The following is a 25,505-nucleotide window of genomic DNA, read 5'->3' on the forward strand; positions in this document are numbered from 1 at the left end:
ACGAAACATTCTAGCGAAAGTATCAGAAAACAGTAAGGTAAAAAGAAACAAATTGCAAGCGACCCCATACATATCTCATATCTCGTCTTCGTAGTTATGTAAAGAATACTATTACTAAAACTGCTATCAACTGTACGGTGCAAACGGGCAAGAGGGAAAGAAAAAGGCAGAAGAAAAAATAAAATGAACCACACGAGGAGAATGAACATTGAAAGGTTTTCTTTTTGAGTGTACCGGGTGTAACGAAAGAAGTATGGATATAATAATGCAAATAAGTAAGTATTTTATCATGATAAATGGTTAATTTGCATGTAATTAACTGGGTAAGATTTTGATTAAAAACATACATTTGAGTTTGTTAAAAAAAATGCATACAACCAGGCGCTGAAGCATTTCATTGCATACTCACAGGGTAGTAGCGAAAGCGAAAGATAGATGGCGTGCGGCTATATTCTCACATTCTCACTCATAGATGGCGCTAGCCTCGTTTCATTTTAATGAGACGTTTGTGCCCATGCAGCATAAGGTACGAGCTCTTTCTTTTTTTTAAGCATAATTGAAAGGATTCTAGTAAGGTTATGTAATTTATATTAAGTGGCCAAAATGTGATATAAACACAAAAACAAAAAAAAACTTAGATAATACAACAACAAACATGATTTTGTCACATACACTGTATTTTATTACTGGTTGGTCATTTTCACTCACAATACGCACAAGAGCGCCCTCCTCGGGGCAGTTTATCATTGCCTCGGGGCCACGCTTGAACAGAGCGCCATTTTCCTATGCTGGTTTTGGCAAAACACCAGGAAACAAATACCGGATCAACGGTGATTTGGAGGGGGGGGGGAGAAGGAGACTGTTTCATTAAATTTAGCTTCTTCGCTAACTTCGAGTCTGTACAATAAATTAGAATAACCTTTACTGCTTTTTTATGTGTTCTTTTCTCCATTAGTTCATTAGGCTTAACCGTACACTGCTCGCTTCTTAAGCCTAGTTTTTGTTCCGTAACTTTTTGATTTTTGAGTGTAAGCATGAATGTGTATCGATGTGTGTAATGTGGCTCCTACGCGCTTGTAGCCGCCGCTTGGCTCCGTGTTTATGTGTGTGTGTGTCTGTGTTTCGGTGTGCAATGTTGGTATGTATGTAGGAACCATTAGAGATACTTTAAAAACAAATCATCGATCACCAGTTCAATCGTTGTAAAAGTTTTGCATTTATGGGTGCGTGTATTGGTGCGTTGCACGTTTAACATGTTTGCGCTTCTCATTTAATTTTCTTTTTTTAATCGAACTCGCTCGTCCCTTCCCTACATTTTCCAATTTTAACATCATTACCTACGCATGAAATTTGAGTAACGTTTTTTGTTTTTCGAAATCCTTTTAATAACCATTTTCTCCCTTACAACCCGCAACACACGTACGCAACACATTATCGTTCGATTTTCTAGCTTTTCACCCAGCTTTCGTTCGCCCATCTTTCGCACGCCACGCCACGGTTTTGTTCAAATTCAATTAACTAATTCACTCACGAGATCACATATTTTTTCACGCTCCGCTTCATTGCCAGCATTTACTTCTAGCTTTTACCTTTTTTTCACATTCTCTTTCGCTTCTATCTTTCTATTGTATCTTCTTTCCTCTTGCCTTCTTTATCCTTCCTTAAACCTCCTTACCTAAAGCAGTTTACACCTAGAACAGTTTAGTATCATTTTCACTGGAGAGTTGGTTTGTGGCCTTGTTTGTAGTAATTTATTGTTTCTTTAATGTTATGTTTAATAAAGTCGTACCTTAACTACTTCTAACACGTTCCGTTCATCCTTTCAGCATCCTTTCAGCTCGGCCCCTTTCTAGCTCAGCGAGATTGGCTTAAGTAATCATTCGTTGCGCCTCTTCAAACTCATCGCCCTTTACGCAAAAAAGCATGATGCGCAGCGCAGCAAATTAAGTATCCAATTAAGTATCAGCAAAGGATTGTTTCTATCCTGTTGGCACGCAAAGCAAAACCAAAACAATACAGAAAATGCAAAGAAAAAAAAATCCCATGGCAACGGTCAATGATGGAATGTTGAGATTTTCTTCTCTTTTTTTCACACGTGCACACCTCATTTTTCGCATCCAAGTAGCTCTCGCTATTGTTTCCAAAATTGCTAGCTAAACATTTCCTTCCCAGCGTGCGGGCGCTAGAGGCGGTCGATTCTTTCTACGACGGGGAGTGGCCCGGCCCAAGGGGACAAGATAAACTTCCGGGGGCCAAATAATGGCCAGACTAAACACGTACGCAAGCGATAAACACAATGTAGGGGGGAGGGGGGGGAGGGTAAAGGAAAGGGGTAAAGGTAAGATTAACCTTTTCACAATTATAGCAATATCGTCGGAAAAGCGCGACGAGCCAAGAAAAAAAAGGATGTTGAGCGATGAACGTAACGGTTATGTGTTTGTGTGGACAGTTTAAAAACACGCAAAAAATAAATACTGATGAACTGTCACAAGAGTAAGAAGTTTACTAGTTAGCGTTCTTAATCGTAGTAATAGGCGCTTAGCAACCTTTCACAAAACTTGGGGCTGAATGTTTCGCTAGGATGAGTTTAATATAAAACAAAATACAATTACATACTAAGATAATAAAGTTACTAAGCTAGGCGCGATTCGAAGAAGCAGATAAAGCAAATGTTGGAAGGCACAAGGACAAATTGTAAAATGCTACTAATAATGAAAAACCATTAAAAGAAGGCTTCTATATAGAATGTTTCCAGAATATAGAATAAAAACCATTACAAAAAAAAAGATTTAAAGTGGTGTAATTCCGAACCTGAATCGCAAAACCATTCTCAATCACCTCGCGACGGTCGGTGACTGTTCGCTTTTTTTTGTACTTAAAAATAGAAGACTTCCAGCCCCCGCTTCAATCCCCTATCCATATTTCCTCTCCATTCCCTATTTTCCTCTAATCAGTACGGAAATTAAAAAAAAAGTAAAAAAAACGGACGAATAAGCTCCCTAAATGCTCCCCTTTTTGGGTTGCTCTGGCAACCGTTTTGTGGGTTACCTATTTGAGGCCGGTTAAGGACTGTGTTTGCTTGGATTGGTTTTGGTCGTTCATTTGCACTCTTCCATACATACAAACATTCATTCAAACACACACATACACACACACATTCATTCCCTTTTTTCATTCTGTTTTGTTTAGTGAGATTATTCATGTTACTCGCGCAGATTCATCATCGTCCTATTATTTCCCCCCTTTTCTTCTACTTTCTTCGGTGTAAAACACCACGAGGGAGGGAGAGGAGAGCAAAACGGGGCGGGGGCCAGATTGTTCACACAAACACACATGTTTTCCCTTGTTGTTAACTAATATGTACAAAAAAAAACCCAGAAGTGGCCGGGTGTGCCTGACGGCACATTAAACTACGGACCTTAGTAAGCAAACAAATAATCCTAAACGATCCTGCTACAAAGTGTTAAAGTAAAGGTGCAATACAACACAAGCGAGAATTGCGGGGGAGGGGGAGGAGAGAGGGGGGGGGTCATTTTCTTCTGCTTCGGCAATGTGAGTAGAGAGAGACAGAGACAGAGAGAGATAGAATGAGGGAATATACTGGGGTTGATGTATGGCATGAGGAGTTGTTGCAGATCAGATTGACCACCCTGTGTTCGCTTCCAGAGCAAACCAGAGGGGAGGGTGAAGTTCAGGAAAGGAGACGACTCTGGGAAGGGACCTTAGCGCTGCAGTGGTGGCGGTGTCCGACGATTGCCACTGATCGGTTGCAATGGGATGTTGTTTTGCTGTTGCTTTTGCTGCTGCTGCTGCTGCAACTGCTGCTTCCGGTACAGTGGATGATGCAGCAGCTTGTGATGCTTCCGGTCGTGCGTGAGATGCAGCGGCAGATCCAGCTCCAGCCCCTGCCCCTGCTCCCTCTGCTCGATCAGCTTCGGCCGGCGCAATCGCTTCGGATGGCGCCGTATGCTGTTGCCACCCGGCAGCTGCTGCTGCAAGATGCCGGCATCGATCGCGTTCGGCTCGAGCAGCAGCAATGGTCCACCGCCTGCTCGAGCTGCCGGTGGCAGCAACCCGGACGCATTGCGGCTGCACCCGGTCAGCGTGCGCCAGTCGGGCAGCTGGACGCCCTGCCGGACGCACTCGTGCGCGTACGCCGCCATACTGTCGCAGTAGCACTGCCGATGCGGACACTCGCACATGTCGAACTTGCAGGACGCGAAGTAGTTGTCGGGGTTGAGCAGCGAGTTGCACCGCCCAAACACTTCCGCCGTCCGGAGCGGCTTGCACAGCGGGTACAGCTTCTTCGTTTTGCACTGCGGATGGCGGGCGGCCAGCTCCTTCTTGCGCTGGCGCGTACACGCCTTCGGACCGCCGACGGCCCACGATCGGGCAAAGCGCCACACGTTGTGCGTCATGTTGAGCCCGGCCCGGGTGAACAGATCGTCCCGGAAGATGCTGTTGTAGTTACCGCACAGCCCGCACAGCTTGCCCTTGTACGCGGTCGGTACCTGCACCTGGATGAAGTTTAGCCCGTCCCAGGACAGCTTCACGCCCAGCGCCGTCTCCACGATCACCTCCGTGCCGTCCGCGCTGCGATGGATGTCGAGCGTTTGGTTTAACCGGTACGGTGGCTCGACCCGCGTCCCGTTCACCTTCACGCGCATCCGGTGGCCCAGGTTCACCTTCACGCCCTCCAGCTTGAGCGTGACCGTTTTCGTCCAGGAGGAGTACTTCGTCAGCCGCGCATCGTTCGTGACGCGTATCGAGAACGTGTGGCCGACGCAGTCCGCCGTCAGCTGGTACTTGCACGAGCCCTGGAAGCTGTAAAAGTTCCCGTCGAACGTTTTGTAGTGCGGATCGCCGAACACGGTACAGACGGCCGGGCTTTCGACGCACCGCGGGCAGCATTCGCCCGACACGGAGAGGAGCGTTTCGTTCGGGCCACACTTTTTCTTCGGACACTGGATGTTGGCACAGCGGACCTCGCCCGCCCGGCACTCGCAGGACGTGCACGCGTTCAGACTCCAGGTCTCGTTGTTCTGGGGCGGTTGTTCGGGGAAGAGAAATTTGAGAATTCAAAATGAGTAAAGTTGTCTTGCTGATTCATCTCCACTCTCACTCACCTGATAAACCTTCCCTGCCGCAGCACAAGTGCTCCGGAACTCGGCCGGCATCGGACAGGACGGACAGCATTCGCCCGGCTCCCGTTGCTGATCCTCCAGCGCACACTCCAGTATCGGGCAGGTGCTCTTCTCGCACACGGACGTCCCATTCTGGCAGGTACAGTTCGAGCACTGATCTCCATGGTACGGTTTGCCCGGGAAGTGAACCGCCTTGCCAAGGATGCACATCGGCGAGCCGCGATGGATTTCCTCCCGCCGGTCGTTACACCGCGGACAGCATTCGCCCGGCGTGCGGATCTGCTTGGACAGTGGGCACTGCAGCACCGGACAGGAGCGCTTCGTGCAGGTCAGCTTGTGCCCGCTGCACGTACACTTCACGCACGGATCCTCGCTGAGTGTCGCCTCCCCAAGCACCTTCTGTCCGTTCAGTCGGCAACCTACAAATAAAGAGAGAGAGAGAAGAAAAGGGAAGGCTAAAGCATGAAACTCGACTCTACACGAAACGAACGGTACGGGATCGACCTACAACGAAGTAGGCCTTGTGCGTCTATGCCCCAAGCAAGCAAGCAAGCAAAAAAGGTCACCGTTAATAGGGGAATAGTGGGAAAAGAAGGGGCACGTGTTGCTTGGATGGAGTGTTGCTCTCCTCCCCTCTGGACCGACAAGTTCAATGTCACACGGAATTGAATCAGAAAATATGCTAAACATCTAACCAGCCGTCGACGTCTCCGGCTTCAAGTTGTTATTGAGTGTCTGTATGCGCGCGCGCGCCTGGCGCGTCTCAGGATCGCTGCGTAGGTGTCACCGATGCCAGAGCCGGCCCCTACCAGAAAGCACCGGAGAGCAGTTAATCAATCTTCATCTAATTTAAATCGATTTTATAATCGACGCCGGTGGCGCGCACTTGAATCCGCCCTCTCCCCCGTTTCCGAGCGCGGTGGTAACGCGTGCTGACAGATTTGGTCAAGGTAATGGAGGCGATTCCGGGCTGGAATTTCGAGACGGAACAATTTGACATTTTGCCTACAAGCAGGAAGTCTACGGGCCCATAACTACCAGCCTACACACAAGTACGCACACGGTCGTTGGAGGTATTACAACTGCCCGCCCGGGTCGGGATTTGGAGAAAGCCAGGCCACACTGGAGGAATGTGTTTGCTGCTGCTGCTGCTGCTGCTGCTGCTGCAAGTACTTCCAACCTGCTCCGAAACCGGCGGACTTCCTTAAGACTACCAAAATAGGGGGATTATGTCGCACAAGATCACGACACGGCTGGTTCAAGAGCGCGCTACATTGTTGCGCGGGATGTGGGCTTGAACTTTTTGAATGTCTTCCCCTTGTTTGGGTCTGACTTAGTCGGTTAAGGTATGTGATCTTGGAGTTGGATCTTCAAGAGCTTTGGCTGACAAATGACACCATCGTTCCAGTCTACGAAAGGATTCCTAAGCTACTCCACATAGAAAATCAGTGCAGAATGCTCGAAAATCTTCTGGAAATTGCAGATTCTACCTTCTAACAGTGCACAGATTTTGAAGAGATCTTCATATTATGATCTCTGTAGCATTGAAGATCACCAATCGACGCAAACAGCGGTCTCAAGAAAAGACCTACCGGACTAACAATGAGCCATTCTGAGCAAATCTGAAGCAAATGCAAGAATTGCTCAAAGCAAGGGCAAACCTGACTTAATGGCCCTGACTTCGTGTCTGTGATGTTGGAGTTGTCTTTTCTAGCGTTTTGGCTCAAGTGACACCTTCAAATCAGTTGCAGAATGCTCGCAGCTCTGTCATATTGACGATCACCAATCGACACAAAAAGCAGTCTTGAGAAAAGACCTATCAAACAAAGAATTATAGATGTATTCTGACGAAAGTGAACGAATTGAACTTTTCGTTTTCAAGTTTTCAAGATGTTTGAAAGAATTGCAATTAGTAGGATAAGGTCTATGATCATGAAGTTGGATCTTCACGTGTTTTCGCTCAAATGACACCATCCTTCCGGTCTACCAAAGGCCTCCGAAGGTACTCCACGCAAGAAATGTGTGTAGAATACACGAAAACCTTCCAAACATTGCAGATTCTACCTACAGCAGCGCGCAGATATTGAAGGTATCTTCACAAGCCATTGAGGATCACCGATCGGATGCAAAAGGGTGGTGTCATGAAAGGACCTACCAACCTTCCAGGGAGGCATTCTGGAAGAATTGCACAAAGCGGATCTCCAACAAAACGGTACACAAAAAAGAAAACCCCCAGAAAGCAGGAAAAGGCAAATAAAAACTATTTCAATTCCTTTCAACAAGACCACCTGAAGCTGCCTTTACGCGTGTGGCGGATTCCCCTTCCCCGTATTCGATCTGGCGAACCGTTGCATGCGAACACTTTGAAATATGTTTCGTGTGCGCTAAGCTGTGCGCGATGTCTTTTTTCTTCAGTTTTCGTTGCTCATGGATTGTTGCTTTAATCTTTTGCTTCCCTCTTCCCACTGGCCAAAACGAGGCGGTAGGTCAACCGTTTTCGGTATTTTATTGACTGCTTAAAACAATAGAGTGAAACACTAACAACAACAACAAAACAAACCCCCCGAAGAACATTGAAGCCCATCCATGGGCTCCACGAGCCTGCCAAAATGAATGGACTCCCAATCCCAAAGAAGCGGGAAGGCGAGGTCTTTCGGGGGCATTTCACCGACATACCGACAATCGAGGGAGAGGGAAGTGAGGGCAGTGGTTGCACCCGAACGAAACAAGTCCCACCGTCGTACCCGGTCAACCTGTCTCTTCGAACCTTTCGGTGGGCAGTTCAGGCGGCGAAACGCAGGACGAGATGTCGTGAGTAACGCATCAGCGCAGACCACCGACAGCGCAGACTGCGGATTTTGTTCTGTCCCTTCCCATGTTCTGTTCCCTTGTGTTCCTCCTTCCCTTCCCCGCTCCTTCCTGGTGAGACTAGCACACACGAGGAGCCAGCGCCATTAAAGGAAGGGCGCAAACGGCAAACAACACACGTGAGGGCCCCCGGTGAACTGTCAGTACCGGGTGGGTTCGGGGCGTACGTTTCGGGCATGGGGAGGCCCCGTGTTCTACGTCCAGCACCGGACACTCGGAACGGACGACACAGAGGCAAAGTACAGGCAACAAACAAACAAAAAAACAAGAAACAAAACGCCACCATCAAACCCCCGGCCCGGCCAAAGTTGGCTAAAGAAAACGGTTAGTTACATGCTTTTCCAAACCGTTTGTTTTATTCGTTCTGCTCGAGCTGCGCTTATTTTATTATGTGGTATTGTGTGGTTAAGGGATGACGACTGAGGTGAAGGATGGGAGAGGGCTCTATTACGGAGTCTGCCCTTTCAATCTGTTCCCACCCCTCGCAGGAAGGGAGCAGAGGAGGGAGGAAATACAGTGAAGAAACATTCCACCTGGGTCTCGACGCGGCCCGTACTAAGTGGGGAAGCAGGAGCAAACAGGAGGAGGCAGAACAGAAAGAGATTTTACTTTATATCTTAATTGCATGTTTCACGTTCGACCACCACTCACAGTGGTGCTTCCCCCGGGTCAGGGAAGATGGGAAGCAATAAGATGGGGGGAGCGCCAAGCAGACCGGCTTTCACAATGGACCATCGGAATCGGTGGGACTGTAACTGACGGTGGACCATGGGGCGTTTCGGATAATCCAACCACGATAATACGGAAGGAAGAGCTTTTAGTGGGGGGGGGGGCACGTTTGCTTCGATATGACTGTAATCGGTGCGCCGATGAGCACAATTTTCCAACCGTGAGCGGCTCGAACCTTTCTTACAATGTATGGTATTGATACGATCACTGCCAAGGGATCTTGAGGATGAGACTTTGCAGACTGTAAAAACTGAGCAAGGTAATCAGGATGTAGTGTAGTAAATATTGCTTTTGTCTTACAGCCAATCATCAGTTGTGTTGTTAAAAGTATTATAAAAATTCCCTTAATACTTAACAACCACTTCTCAGCTGAAGAAGATCATGAAGATCAATTTCACAACCATCCCTTAAGACATCTCCTATCCCATTCCGGTTGGCCCGGCACAGCGCAACGACCTTCAGCTGATGGCTCTATTTGCATGTCGCTCCCTGGTCTCACCCTCCTTCGCTTCACAACCACTCTGCCCACTTAATCTACTTAGAGAGTGTGCAGCAAAGCAAAACAAATAACATAAAATGTAACAACATGCCACCCCCTTGCGTGCAATTCCCCGGACTTAAAAGCACCTACCGCAAAGCAAAAAACTGTGTACAAAAAAAAAAAAAACCACAAAACCGCAACTTCGATCTGCGGTGGAGGGCAGCTTCCCGGGACGACTCGGGACGACTTCTGCCGGTGCGTTTTTCCACGCCACGACCGCACACGGTGCTCGACGCACACCGGGGTCTGCAAACACAAATCGGCGCGCATTGATTTGATATGCTGATTAAATATGAAAAACATAAAAAATAAATCCACCAAAACTGCCCAGCCAACGGAGCCAAGGGAGCGCAGGACACGACCGTTTGGGGGGGAAAATGGTATTTAGGAATTTAAGGCTCTAACAAAAAAAAAAGAAAACCTAACAATAAAGCGGCATCTGCGAATCGATCGTGCAACAAACTTTGCAGCAAAACGGCAAAAAGGAAAGCCGCAAAACTTCTTAACAAAAAAAACATGCAAACAAAATAAAAGTCTCAATCTACTTAAAGGATCAGCTTTTTAGCAAGCGGCAACTGGGGGTTATTTTTACAACTTAAAGTAAAATTAACGACACAGAGAAGCCTGCGCCCGTTTGGCTCGATTTTGAATGCCAATAATCTCGTAATGGTAATATTATGGTAATGATATTATAATCAGTCAATCACCGTTCGAGTGATGAGCGAGAATCGTACTGAGAGATCAATTGGTCCATTGTCCAAAGCGTCACCAAAACACACCTGTCAAATTGTATCCTTTTCGCTGCTGGAACTAGCATAATTTGGTCTTTTTACGGGGTCAAAAGGTCGCTCGATCCGATTAATGCTAGCGCTAATTTGCACAGGAATGCTACTCCACCTTCACTGATAAGGCGGGAATTGTTCCTTCTCCAAAAAACAGCTTATTGAATAACACGTCGTCTTCCTCCACCGTTTGCCTGCCTGACTGCCTGCCTGTCTCCGACAAAAACCGGTACGGACGGGTGTGGAAGAGATATTCGATTTTTTATCGCTTTTATGGAGATGTTTATCATAAATTAGCCGAGTCCGAGAGCGCGGTCTCGGCTACACGGCAACCTACACCCGCACGGGCCGCACGGAGCACGAGCGCGGGCAGGCGGACATTAGCAACATCACCAGCCACAGAACAGTGTAGAAGTTAAAACATAATCATAAAATACTCACTCACGAAATGGCAACCCAAAACAAAAAAAAAACGACAAAACCGATGATCGTTCGGGAGGTGACAACCACCAACACCCTCCCGGAGCCGGAAGAATACTTGCCCCGAAGGTGGTGGTTTAGGTGTATGGAGGGGTGTATGGTGCGATAAATCTCGCCAACTCCACTCCACACACGCACTGTACACATCCGCCAGTAGTGTCACACGTGTAAGCTTGCCGGCTCCTGATTTGTTTGTCATATTTGCAATCAATTTTTCGCGCCCCGCTACGTCGTCGTCGTGATCGCGGCCTTTATTTTTTATTAAAATATTGCATCTGGCACGCGCTGGGCCCACATCATCATCGTTAAATCATCTGCCGCAACCGAACTGGAACCCGGAGCGCTCCAAAACCGTCCAATGGTTGCTCGGAATGTGGTTCTGTTTCTCCACTCTCTCCCCCCTCTCTCTCTCTCTCTCGCTCCTTCACTTCGTCCGAGTTGTCACGATCTGCACAGTCAGCCAGCCAAAGCTCATTCCTGTCTATCGGCGCGCGATCGCGCGGTTTGTTTTCTTCATCATCACTAAACGGGCTAGAGGGGTATGAAGGGCGGGACACAAAACACAGAACGTGCACGCGAGTGCTCGGGAAGCTCGTTAGCGATAAAATATTATCACTCGCTGGTTTTGGTTTTTCGTCCCGCCTTTACCGCTTCCCTCCACCGCAACGTGTTCCCACAGGGTGCGTCGGCAAGGTGTCGAAACGAAAAATAGTCTCATTTCACCGGTGACCGGTGGGGTCGTGAGTTTTCCCGTTTCCACCCCACCCCGCCCCGTCCTTCCATGGAATTCCAACACACAAACTCCGAACACACGACCCGGACACACGAAACACACAGGCTGCTCTCCGGCTGCTGGATTTTGGTTCTATTTTGTATTATTGCAAGATGGTTGGGAAGATCTCCCAGCCGAGTCCGGTAACAACCGGCCCCAACCGGCCGGCTGACCCCACGTCGCATGGCAACAGCGCACATGGAAATGTCACCGCTGCTCCTGGTGGATGGCGGCAAACCGGCGAAAAACAACAGCAAAAACATGCTGCCCGTGTGTGTCTTCTACCTTTGGAGCGAAATTTTGTTCTCTAATTTATGTGCCAAAATTTATCATTCCACTCCGAGGCGAGGACTAGAGTAGAATAAATGTGCTCGTGTGTGTGTGTGTGTGTGTGAGACGAAACGATAAGCTTGGAATGCAAAAAAAGCAGCCAACACGGACGACGAAAAACAGCTGAAAACACTTTCGCCGTATCAGAGAGCGCTTTTTGAGTTTGTTTGGAAATGTCATTGGGTTTGGACAGGATCCCGTGCCACAGGGATTGCCGTGCCGAGAAAACAATTCCCTCCGGATGATGAAGAAGTTAAAGAAAGAGAGAGAGAGAGATCAAGAGAAAGAGCAGGATGCTGGAATTTCGTGAAATAATAATTCTTAGCAGCACTTATTTTATTGTTGTGTTTTGTTTTTTTGTTTCCTTTCCCCTTTGGCTCGAGTGGAAAGAGGAGAAAATTAGTTTCGTGCCTTATTATGCCATCGTTTTGGAAGCGTTCATCCGTCCACTCCACATGATCGATGATGCAACGCGTGCTTCCAAAAGTGCACCAACGACACATCGTGCCAATTGCAGCAAAGCAGATATTTACAGGGGCTCTCTGCCCAACCTCGGCAAATGGTTATGGTCAACATTGTATACTGTTTGCTCGAAGCAGATCCAGAAGTAACCAGATCGCAGATGCATTTTCCACGATTAAAATTGAATTACTTGTAGTATTGTGATCGAGAAACCCTGTGAATCTCCTTTGCGTTCCTTCTTGCAAGCCAAAAGGCAATGGTAGCAGCGAAAGCAGTATTTACTGCCCTAACCACCTCATAAAAGGGCATAAAATCGATCACCAAAACCAGCGCATACAATGTTGAGACCAAACCCCCCCCCCCCCACTGGTTTACCCAATGGTGAGGGGAATCGTTGAACCTGCTGCCCTGTTTGTTTTGTGCAAAACGGGGAGTACAATCACGTACACTGCGCAATTAACATGTGTGTTAGCGGTGGGTCCCGCCTGGACTGTGCGGACGAAGATGAACAGCCAATCCATCAAACGCATCTGCCGGCACTTCGGCCCCTGTCCCATCGAACCAGAGGAGCAATAAACAGCGATGCGAAATTTATGTTTGTTTGTTTGTTGGTATGTGTGTGTGTGTGCTTTTTTGTATGGGCAGTGCAACATAATAAATCATTACGAAACATAAATAACTTGTGAGCATGATTGTTTGCAAAACATCGCGCAAGCACAAGCAAAAGTGCGATTCATATCGAGGTGGTCGTTGTGTGCGATTCAAAAATCATACAAAATTCGTTCATAAACATTTAAAAGAATTCACTCAATTGAAAACACGAATAAATATATAAAATTTAATTACAGGGTTTCTCTGCCAATGATTTAAAAATATACGCTCGGATATTTGTGATTTTTGAAGAAAAAACACAAAAAAGTGTAACAAATGTACAAAAAACAAAAAGTTGTATTATTATAACCCTAGATAAATCATTTGAAAAGGCGTATAGCTTAAGCATTTGTATTAGTTTCTAAATATTGCATTTTTTCCTTCTTACGTTCTTGTTTTCTGATATCATAATGATAACTCTAAATCTGTATTCTTTGGTTCTCATTATCATCTTTTTCTTGCAAAATTTATACCAAAACATTAAACGCTAGCATTCGTTTGGATTTTTTTTCTTCAGGAATGCCAAGCTAAGAGACCAAGAAACGACCTTATCTTACAACATTTCCACACACCACACTCCATTGCATCAAACAGATTCAAATCAGTGCTTAACCGAATCCAAACAAAACAGCTAACGACACCATCTAACGACGATGACAAACCGGCGATAAACCCCCCCCTCCCACTCCCTAGTCTAGTGGGCCACCTGTTCGGCCCACTCGCCCCATACCACCAACCGGTGCGTGCGTGTGTGGTGAGCTGGTATGCGCCTTATTTTATCACTCAGCCAGCCGTTTTGGTGGCCACCCTCTACGCGCAAGTGTGCGGTAATTCGGGTTCAGCAAACATTCGAATCAAACCCCCCCATCCCCCATCCCACCACTAACATCCTCCACTACCTTCGCCCCGCCAACCGGTTCGGCCTCATTAAAAGCGTATAAATTATAAATTCATAATTCGCTTCGCCGCCCCGTGGTCGTCATGGGGATGATGGCTAGAGCCAACGGAGCCAGCCAACTGGGAGACAGCGCACACATATAAACACACACACACACATGGGTGCCCCCTCGAGCTAGCAGGAAAAGGGGGGAGGGGGGAGCAAAACTCCTACGGCTTATCAACCCCCACGGGGTGGACTCAGCAAACTTGTGGTGCCCCGAGCCGTTGCCGCAGTCGCGCTGTCTGACAGTCGCCGGTACGCCAACTGTGCCGGGCCGGCGGCCGGGTGTGCCGAAGTGGAGACGCAGCTTGGGGAAACCCGGGTTTCGTCAAGTGGAAAGATAACGCCCGCCTTTGACGGTCGTTGCTGTTGCTGTTGGACTGCCCGTCAGATGTCAGGAGAAATTAGCGTTTCTCGTTGGAGCGAGGCCTGCTCCCAGGGGTCTGCTGCGGACACACAAACTCGAGGTAAGATTTCGACGAACGATTTCCAACTAATTGGTGAGCGGGAGGGGGGGCTATTTCCACCCAACGGAGGATTACCACGGACCACGGATCACCTTTGGGAGGATGTTATGCGTGCGGACCGCCCCTAAAGGATGCCCCACATGTGCGTCCGGTACGAGAGAATTAACGACCAAACAAGCTACAACAGCCCGTTAGGATCCGTCTTCGCGCGGAATGCGGTCTCGCTCTCACCCTTACATCCATTGAAGCGGGCGACATTTTTGGCAGGCTCGTCCGAACGATCCGTTGTTGTCGTCTGCGCTCGAGAGAGCTTTTCCGAATGGATTTCAATAAATTTCACCACCAACGAAAAGAAAAAAAAAAGATCAACATGTTCATCAAGCTTTATGAGCGCGAGCGGGCGCGCGCGCGCCCAGCGACCCCCGGTGTCTGGCTGGTAATGTGTTATTTTGCTGCGCTGTGTTGTCCGGGCCTTCTTCTTGATCCCCTTCCACCCCCCCCCCCCCCCCTGCCGCTTTACCATGCGCGGGCGCGGTACAATTCAAGCACCCGAGAGCTTATGGGTTTTCGCGCCAAAACCGGATCGTTTATCGGTTTTGAAACGACCGCAAATTCGCTGTTAAAAATCGGCATTGGTGGTCTTATGGTGCGTATTTTTTTTCTTATAAAAAAGGGAGAAAGAGATAGAAAGAGAGAGAGAGAGAGAGAGAGAGAGAGAGAGAGAGAGAGATGGCAGTGGAGATGTTCCAACCATTTTTTGAGGGATTTTTTCAATAAAAATAAGCACCAAAACACAAAAAACCATTAGCCGCTCTTCACATTTTGCTGCCTGTATGTGTCTCTATCTATGTATGTGTTTGTGTGCGTGTGTGTTGGTGCAAAAGCAGCACAAAAATACCACAGCGAGCTTAATTTCTCAACTTAAAAAGATTACAGCACACAAAACAAACAAGAAACTTTTGCGGCTTTTTTTGTTGCTTTTCTCAACTCTCCATGGTTCAAGCCTGATTGGAAATTCATCAATCTCTTCCAAGCATAAAACAAAACAGCAACGAAGAGGAAAACAAAAACGCGCGCTAAGGAGGCTTCAGCGCAAGCAAACGAAAATCAAATTCCAGAAGCTACAAAAACTACGCCAAAACAAATTAATATCATCGGATTAAATACGCTAAACATGAAAAACGCATCGTTTGAACAAGCGAGCTAGCAAAAAAAAAAAAAAAATACATGCGAAACAAAACAAAACCAACCAGACAAACCGACAGCACGGAACGCGGTTTCCTACCGCCCCATAAGCTTCCCATTATTAGCATCAAAAGCCTTTCGCTTTGCAGCGAAAAGTTTCACCCAAGGAGGCTCCCAAATGGAGGGAGAGAAGCCACAACAAAAAAGACAGAAAAACAAACCCTCCTCGAAAGGTATTTGCATTCATTAAGGGCAAAAACAAATGATGGGCCCACAGGGACCACACGTTCCCGTCGGCGGCGGGCTAATGGATCACCCGGGATACTGTTTTTTTTTTTTTTTGTTTTGCGCCCAGTCGGCAGTAAATCGCGATAAAGCTTTTTCCACTTCACCCACCGAGCTCATACGTCAATAAATCGGGTAATTTGTATTCAATTTAGATTGAGAGCTGCGAGAATCCTTCAAAACTGATTACGCGCACTGGATGCACTGGGAAGTCCAGGGCGGAATGCGGAAACTATGCTGCTAAGGTCAACCTGCGGGCCTGTGATCGTTAATTCTTTCCCTGGTCCACACAGTTCCCTGCCAATCGACTCGATAAGCTGCCAAACCCCGCAGAGCCCGCTGGGACGGGGGGGGGGGGGGGGGGTCGTGTAATAAATGATAATCCGTTGCGAGCGCACTGAAACGTTTGCCATTGGTCGACAGGAATGCAGTGTCGATTGCGGGAAAGGATATGCACGAATATCGGCACCCGCGCAAATGGCATTTGCCTTTTATTGGGTTACATTTTTACGATCGAGCATTCAAACGATCGATCGGTGCGCGCTCGCTCGATCAATCGGTCGCAGGAAGCTCTGCACTATCTGCGTATGCGACAGCGATGGACGGTAAGGGTAAGAGCGTACGTACTTGCCGGTATGGAAATCGGCCGTAAAGTGGTTTAAAAAATAAACATAATAATGCCGTTTGGTGAGTGTAATAAAATTGTAATGTGTTTTTAAATGCTGTGGCGCACAAGGCGTGTAATACTGGGTGCTCTTTTGATTAAATTGTGCTACAAAGTTTGTATAGAAAATATGAAAAACCGTTTTCAAAATCAACTTAGTGTTTCAAAATTAACTATTATTTATTTTTTCACTTATTAGAGCGTGTTTTACCAACAAAAATTAATATAAATTTCAAATATTTTTATTTTAATTTAATGATTTTCATGTTTTGTTATTAATTTAAAGGTGTTTCTATAAAAAGGAACGTTTTATTATTTCACAAATCACGAACATTCCATTTAAATTAGTACTTGTATTTTCTGCTGATTTTTTTTACAAAAACCTACCAATAATCGATGAAAATTTGAACAAAATATGATTTGAGAAAAGATATTGAATATCATTTAAAATAAACAAGTAAATAAAGAATAGTAAAGAAAAGAGAGTAAGAATACATTAAAAACATTCAAAGTCATCAACAGAGAATTATGCAAAACTTATTACAACAAAGACAACTTGTTAAAAAATATCACAAGAAATTTCTTTAAACCTCAAAGCAAAACCAACAAATCAAATAAAACCATAACCAAACGCAAAAGAAAAACTCCTGTCTGTTCATGTTGAAGCATTCCTCTCCTTATAATTTACCAAAACCGCACCACAAATGCCTCACCGAAGATACAATCGAAATTAGTTAATGACTTCTTCAGCGGGTCGTCCAAAGCCGCTCATTCGAAAACACTGCCACTTAAGACCACACCGACCGTTCGCTCAGGTCGGTCTCATCTCGCCGCGGCAGCCCAGAACGTACGACCCTGCTTGAGAATGCCCCTTTCTCTGCGTCTTCCACTTCTAAGCGCCAACCATGTGCATTTGTTTTACGACTCCCATAATTTTCTCCATAATCAAACAATCACCTCACCCCGCTGTTCGTCCGCCCAACGAATGACGCATGATTCATCCTGCATCGGGACCGCCAACCGACCGAACCGCTTGTCGTAACAAGCGGGCCGACGGGCGGACAGCAACCATAAAATCGATTCGTAGCGCGTTAGACTCCCCCTCTCGGCCCGAAAAGGGCATCCGACACACGGGACGCACAGGTTGGACGAAACAAAACGGTCAGAAAAGATCCCAACAAAAAGCGTCTTCGTTCCGGTTTTCGGTCCGGTCGAATACGGGACGGAAAAAGAGGCAAAAGCTCATCGAAAAAAAAATGGTTCGTTTCCATGCAAGATAAGCCCTTGGAGGTTTGGATTTGCCCGATCGGTTTATTATTAACATTTCTATTTGCTAAAATGAGCAATAATTGAGGGTTAGCGTTGTAGTTGTGCGGTGTCCCTTGCGGGTAGATGGAGCAGACAGCAAACGACAGCAGCAGCTGCTCCATTGAGGATTTGCCATTCCTCCAGACTGTTTCCCTCGTATAAACCCGAATAGTGGTTGTGTTTGTCTTGGTTTTGAAGGATACGATCAAACTCAAAACGAAACCAATTGCCCAAACATCCCTCGTCCAATCGCGTGGTTCACGCAGGTCAACCCCACTGCTGCTTCCCTTACAATCTGGTATCTCAATCTCCTCAATAGTCATCGAGGAGGATGGACAGGCCCGAAAAGGAACTTCGGACACATCGATGCAAAAATGTTAAAATACTTTCCGCACTACAGCATCCCCCCGAGCGGCAAACCCATTGGACACGCGGAACCCCAAGAATGGCCTTTTAATGTTTTCATCTGCACACGACCCAACATGACGGATTGCCGAGATGACCACCGGTGGGCTCCTTCCCAAAACAAAACCCAAAAAAAGAAGAAGCACATAATGATCTAAAGAGGAACCACAAAAGAACGGCCCAAAGCAAACAAACGGACCGACCGCGCAGCCAATTTCGGACCGCCCAGGATGACTTGAAGGATATGGGACCGGAGAGAGGCCCATGCCCCGGAGCTCATAATCATACCTCAGCCTCTCTTCGCTGATTTGCCTCTGATTTCACCGCTTCACGTCGATTATTACATGGTGCGTGTGCGTGTTTATATGCTTTCGGTGCGCGCCGTACCCCTTGTCGCTCGCCTTGTCCATCTTGTCGATTGCATTAATCAGATCCTTATTTTGTTCAATCGGGAAGAACATCCTCCCCTCGTGATTGTTCTTGGAGTCCAGTGAGGGCCAGGAGACCGGAGGGGGAACGGGGAAGAAATCAAACAAATCATGCTCATCATTCTCATCATCATTACGCGAATCGCGATGATGGTGGCTGCTTTCAATCAACAGCAGCAGAAGCTGTAGCTCACTTATTGGTAGTTATGATCCAATTATGTTCGGTGCGTTTATTTCAATTAAAATCAAGAGCTCGGGAATTGGGACCGGCCCCTCCGGCAATGGAACGATGAGAAAATGGGAAAACATGCAATAGAAGGGAGATCAAAAGCCAACAAAGAGCTTCATATGCACACAGAACTTCTCATCTCCATCACATTTCGAGTTGGAGCAGCCTCGGAGCAACATCGCGAGGAATTATTGCAACCTGGCTAAAGTGTGGCCACAAAAAAAGACACCGTTTAACAGCCACATAAACTAGCATTAGGTAATATCGTGCCAAAAAGGCGAAGGCTATCGGCGCACACACACACACATAAAATCATGATGATTTCCATATTTGTCCCTAGGTGTTTATTACACGCCAGTATCGGAATTCCGGATTTAACAGAGTTTTGTTTTTCCCACACCTCTTACACTACCCCATCCCCAACCCAGCACCTTCGGGCCCCAGATGGGTTATCTCCACCCCATCCGCAGAGTGGTGCGCATAAATTAGCGTGCGGAATTCCGTACGAGCCGCCAAGGTCGCACAAATTCATCACACCTCGTTTCTGAACACTCCACGCCTCCGCGGACATTTTTAAGCGATCGTTTGCGTGTGGTGTTGTGTGATTGTTGCTGTTTTGCTTTCCATCCATGATGCTTTTGGGCACACTCTCTAACAATATCTCAATATCGATGTGATCACTGGTTGATCGTAGGGGGCACACGGTCGCGTAGAAATGGCAAGACAAATCCATGCGCCATGTTGCTTTCCCTTCTTTACCCAAAGCACAGCATTTCATTTCTATCTGTCAGACGCGAAATGTTAAGTGATAAATCAAGCAGAATGTGTGTTTGTGTTTGTACGCTGCTGGAAGCACAAAACAAATCCACTAAGGCGCAGTTGCGCGATTAGATTGAATCATCAAGCGACTTGCTGAACGTTTTGTCTATTCTCGAACAAAGCATTCTCCCATGCTGCGCACAACAGCAACAGAAAAAAGCAGCCTCCCCCGTTTGTCACGAATCTATCAACGGGGCTGTCCCGATCGGAGAGGGTGCGTTGAAAACCCTGACTCCGAAATCGATTAATATTGCAGATCACCCGTGTCCGTCCGGCTGTCGACAGTAAATAAATCGATAAATAAATGTCAAACATTTATGAGGAATCTATCCCGCTGCTCCGGTCAGAGTGTCTCTGTGTATGTCCTTTTGTTGTTTCAACGTTCCAGTCCCTGGAGATGAAGGGGAAGCAACGGGGATCAACAACGCTTGTGCAACGCGCTGGGTAAGAGAACGGAACTTGAAAAAGGCCTAGGCCCTCGACACACTAGCTCGGACGGCATGCGCGGCCGGACCCCGAATCGTATATTAATGCGCTTGTTAATTATAGATTAAGCATATAATTAAGATCTCGCTCGGGAGATAAAAATCAATTCCGAGAAAACGGAAGATGCTGTCGAGGAACGATTTGTAGAGCAAGCGCAGCGAACCATTCATTTCACAGCCCGCTGGAGAACGGGGCCGAACTAAACTATTCCCGGGACGGGCGAATAGAAGTTCGAATGGAATTCTCCATGATCTCCCGTTCGTTCGGTGCAACAAAAGCTTGCATCGTTTGTTTTTTCACTAGACCCTGGATAGATTCCAGGTATCAAGCATCTCACCGCTCACCAACGGGAGGTCCCTGCTGCTTGTTGGAATGTCCGAGCGCCCGGGCAAGAACACACGCGCAGCACCAATCATAGTCAAATTAGCCTGACAGCTTGACAAAGCCCGAGGCGCAATCGGGTAGGTAGGCAGCAAGATAAAGAAACACTAGAAATTGAGATACCGAAAGAGATGAAGACAACGTAAGATCTAGCAGTTGCAGGTATCGACGATACGGGAGACCCCAACATTCGGGCAGCGATACAATCAAACGAAAATTAATGATAACCCAGGGAGCGTAGAACACACCCTGGAGATACTTGGGTAGAAGAACGGGTAGGCTCCTAGCTGCTCCCATCAGAAAAGGGTGCCCATCGTTGACATGATGATGGGAAGAACTGCTTCTTCTTGTGCCGGAGCCGCACCCGCGATCCCGCGCTGGCGGAAGACAAATTGAGGTCTCGAAGGTTGGAGGAGCGGAACAGTTCAACACTGAACCAACATGAAACTCCGCAAGGTTCTATCTCAATTTCGGGTGTACCGCACCGAAAAGCTCAAGCTTCCAGAGCCTCCAGAAATGAATTGATGAATCAATTTCGTTCGGTGAAGGACGGGGCGCGTGTTTTATGAAATTCACGGTCGTAACGGGCGCGTCCGTGTCTGTCAAAGGCGAAGGCGCTTTTGTAGACGCGTTAGTTTTCTTCCTGCTCTTCACCCATTGGTGTCGTTTTTGTGTTACTAGACAAATGCGTTGACAAATTGGAAGCCACGAGGAATTGGTTGTGTGCCTGTGTGTGTGTTTTTATTGCCATATTTTGCCCCCGAACCGAGTCGTGTGTGATCTTACGAATCGCGGCCTGTGTGGCGTGACATTTCGCAGGGTCAGCAATTGTTAACCCCATCGAAAGCGGTTTGCTATTCCACTGAAGGTTCTGAATTTCGTGGCTTTTTTCATCCCTGTTCCTACCATAGCTATTAGCAATATAGCGTGATCATCACTAGACAAGACACTTGTCATTGCACGAACACGCTATGAGGAAGAAATCTTGACGTTTGCAGACCGTCTCTAGGGGTATTCGTTTTATTGCGTGTGTCAGTGTGTGCAGGACCACATCAGGGTCGCCCTGTACCAACCTGCGCAGATCTTCAAAGACATACATTTATCTGACAACCGCATACGCGATAACTAACCCGCAATGCTGACACACTATCAAACCTGCTCTCGCCAACCTATTCATTTACAACACCGCCACACACCGCCACACAAAGAACTATCAGAATCAGAGAGCCTGGTGAATCGACACTGAAGAAGCGGAAAGAATCATCTTAAGGGATTGTCTCACGAGATTGTCACGCACTTTTCTTGGGTGGGCCCCAACAGTGCCAGGGTGAAAGTGTGAACAACTGCTGCCAAGCGCAAAACCGTCAAAAATGAAGAAATGAAACAAGAAGCGAAGAAGCAAACCGATCGCAACCAACCAACCCAACGCGGTCATACGCACGAAACCAAGGGAGATTACCGAACCCCACCCCCCTATTCGCCCTGTACAGTTTGCGATAGGAAATATTTTATCGCAGAAAGATATTTCTTATGTAAATACGACATTTTTATAGCGCGATCTCAAAGGCAGCGGAGCGCTATCGTAAATTTTACCATCTTATTGCCCGCGCGCACCGACCTAATACATCCCAACCTGGGGGGATAGGAACTCCACGCACGGGTTGGGGGACGGTTTGTTAATGGTTGTGCTGGTCATCGAGGAGCGCGCGAACTTGTTTGAGGCTTCGAAGAGGCCTTACTCGAGGTCCAATTGGTGATTGCGATAAAAATTTACAGCCTCAGCAATGGGAAGACATGCTGCTGCTGCGGGTTAGAGGGCGCTGTGAAGGCAGACCCAAGAACTCTCTGACAAGAACCGAGGAAATAATCAATATCCTTTCAGCTCGGGATGTCCTAGAGAGGGAATCCAATGAGATATCACCAAACGATCAACGAGCAAAACACTTAACGATCGACGAACGTTGCAAGCGACGAACTCGATCGATCTGTCCTCTGGCCCTCCGTCGTCACCAAAGCATCTCTCCCGCGCAGGCGTTCGGAAAAGGTGTTGATTTAATTTATCACAAATCGATCTCTTGCTCACCTCCAGCCAACCTAGGCCGAGCAGAGTGATCAAATAAAACATATTCTACACCCTGTGGTTGCTGCGATCGTTTTGCTCCGACCGCGTCGCGATTAGCATAGTAAGTGTGGATAATTACTTCTTCGAACAAGTGCGAGCGGGAATAATTATCTGCTGGGCGCGCACACCCTGAAGAGACACCCCCCTGCCGATCGAGTCTCCAAGATCGAGGTGTGTAATAGAACGGTGTGTTGTGGGGAGTTTTTTTTTATTATTTTAATTTATAGTCCGTCGTGTAATGGGCACTCTTCAACGAAGCAATAAATTACCGCATTATATGGATTACTCTCGCACACACGCGCGCGCGTTTTTTACGCAAAAGGTTTTGCATTTCGATCTTATCGGCCAGCATGGTCAGCACGGTTGTGATCGTTCCGTTTGCGACCAAGACCAAGGTGGTAAAGTTCACAATTTATTCCGCGGTCTTAAGCGGCACACAGCGAGAGCGAGGAGAGGCTACAGAGATTACATCTTGCACTGATCTTGCTGTAGCACTGTGGCCGTTAATTTATCGCACTGGACAGGTATTGAATTTATTGAAGCTACACTTACGGGAAACATTGTTACAAAGCTGCTAAGGCACAATGTTACAGGACAAAAATGTTACAAATTTCTTTTGTAAAGAAAGAGTTCCCTTTCAGTGTAACTTCTTTATAGGAAATAACGCTCCAAGGTAATGGCAAATCGCCCGATCGCTCATCTCATCATGTGCGTAAGCACTGACCCCACCACCACCAAGCACGTGCTTTCCGTCGTGCTGTCAGCTCGCAGGAACGGAGAAAGGCCTTCAGCTGTCACGCGGGGCTAACCGGCGCGAGATGATGCGCGTGATTTGTTCTCTCTTTCTCTACAGATTTTTTGCCATTGCCTCCAGTCGCTTAATCATCACCTCATTGCAGGCGATAGAGAGCCCGACCAGCAACGGTGGCGTTGATGAGCCGCGCACAGTTTGAAAACAATGCGCCAACGGCTGCTGGACCACCCAGCGCGCGCCAGGTTCAAATCGAAAAATTATCAACATAAAAACAACAAACGCCATACAAACTGTTGCAGCGAGCGAACGAACGGTGGTTTGCCCGCTATAAGGCGCGATACCGTTTGCTGCGGAAGTTGCTGCTTAGCGCTCTGTGTGTGTGCTATGTGACCCTTAGGGGAGACCGGTAACTGGCAACACTCATCACCAGCGGCGTTCAAGCGTACGCGGAGCGGTTTATTTGCTAATTTCTGCCGACCCTGCCAAACGTTGGAGTGGGTCGGCGGGCAACTGGGGCGTGCGATCGCGCTCGCTACTTCATAAATCTTCTTCGACCCCACCACCGGGTCGACAGACTTTCCCATGGCAAGCTGCGTGGTCATAAAATCGAAAGCTCTCGCACAGTTCTCGTAGCAGATAACGATGGTTCGGCCAAATGCCATCGAAATACCTTCTTTTAAAAGGTAAACCGACCAACCGACCGGCCGGCTTGCTCGCGGACATCAATCATCAAACGCGGGCCTCCATGGGAGCTTCCTGCGCCTCTCGGAGGTCGTTTCGGAGGCTCACTCGGGGACACCAGAGAACGGGAGGCTGCGAGGGGCTGATTAGAGCAGATTGGTTAATAAATCATCGACTCGTGACTCGGGACCAAGGATTTGGAAAGCTTTGCCCTCTTCTCCCATCAAAACATTCCAGAACTTCGTCCCAAAGAAGGCACAGCCTAGAAAAGGGATTTAGAGTGTCTTCTCGAGCGTCCTCCGCTTTCCTTTTCCCCCAGGTGTTTCTAGCTTGTTCTAGATTAGGAAGAACAAAATTCCATTCCACGGTTTTGGGTTTTATTGATGATTTTACGCTTTATCTAGTTATCTACACCTTTCTTCCAAACTCCACTTCTTCCCCAGCATCGTCACTAACAGCACCGAAGAACATGAAGAAACTATTCCCATTCTGGTGGCGCTTGTGTTATGCTTATTATCCATTCTCACCCCAGCGGGACATTCCCCTGGTGCTCTTCCGCCAGAGTGATCCATCCATCAGCAAGATCTTTACGCGGCGACCAGCACGACGAGCTAATCGATGAGCGTAATGACCCCTACGGAGCAATCTCGAAGCCTCCCCCCCTCACTTTTCCGGTGCATTTGGGCAGCCGACGTGATAATGAGCGCACACTAGACCACCCAGCAGGAACGAACGCTCCTGACCTTCTAGGCCGGGAACGCACACACACACACACACAGAGCGAAAATATGATGTTCTGGCAGGAAATTTCTGCAACTCACCTAAACAGGTCGGACAGCACTGGCCTTTGCGCGGTGGACTCGGATCCGAGCACGGTGCGTAACATTTCATCTCCGAGCGCGTTACCACACCGGAAACGCATTTGTAGTGCATGCAGGGATCGTCCGGATCGGTCCACTCGGTACCGCTGTCGATGTGTCGGCCCTGGTATAAACATCCTGTCGTTTGAAGGAAGAGCAAGAGCCGAAAACGCCAAGAAAGGGTGTTAGCGAATTTTATGGTTTTTTTATAGCTTGTGTCTCTAGATTGCCCCATGGAGAGCTAACTTACCGATACACTTGTCGCAGCATTCGTCCGGACCTTTCTTTTTGTAGATGTAGCAATCGTCCACCGCCGGGCAGCTTTCCTGCTCACATTCCACGAAGCCGTTCTGCCGTTAAAGAGAAGAAACAAAAAGTGCGAAAGAAAGGAATGAAAATTTGCTGTCATATTGTTTAATGATTTGTTTGCTTTTCCGTGTGGTTCCGGAATTGTTGTTTTTTTTTTTTGCTGCACTTGCTTGTGCTTACAAGAATCTAAGTACTATAAGAGATATGTTCCTTTCACTGGCGCGCTCCAAGCGCGTTTGTAAACTCTTTTATTGCTGGCGACAGCTTGCAGTAATAAAGCGCATCACCATGACAATGCGTCGCCTCCCTGTACTACCATTACTACCACATTGCATCGCATGGCTGGAGACGCACTGAGCCATTCCGAGTATTCCAGTAGCGAAATTGGACTCCTGCTGCCAACTCCGTATGCTTTCATGTGAA

The 25,505-nt window shown here is 47.5% G+C and overlaps 1 protein-coding gene across 6 annotated transcripts in view; it reads right to left on the reverse strand.

The window, feature by feature from the left end:
- Nucleotides 1-656: 656 nt before the first annotated feature.
- LOC120893337 (BMP-binding endothelial regulator protein) overlaps nucleotides 657-25,505 on the reverse strand; it is a 77,029-nt gene continuing 52,180 nt past the window's right edge. For all 6 annotated transcript variants that reach the window (XM_040295148.1, XM_040295147.1, XM_040295146.1 and 3 more), the window contains 4 exons: nucleotides 25,024-25,123; nucleotides 24,735-24,911; nucleotides 5,127-5,563; nucleotides 657-5,042 (listed from right to left, as the gene is read on the reverse strand). In XM_040295148.1, the coding sequence (XP_040151082.1) occupies nucleotides 3,723-5,042; nucleotides 5,127-5,563; nucleotides 24,735-24,911; nucleotides 25,024-25,123 (2,034 nt within the window). In that variant the 3' untranslated portion in view covers nucleotides 657-3,722. The remainder of the gene's footprint in view (nucleotides 5,043-5,126; nucleotides 5,564-24,734; nucleotides 24,912-25,023; nucleotides 25,124-25,505) is intronic.

This window comes from Anopheles arabiensis, chromosome 2 (assembly GCF_016920715.1).
Source record: "Anopheles arabiensis isolate DONGOLA chromosome 2, AaraD3, whole genome shotgun sequence".
Lineage (NCBI taxonomy): Eukaryota > Metazoa > Arthropoda > Insecta > Diptera > Culicidae > Anopheles > Anopheles arabiensis.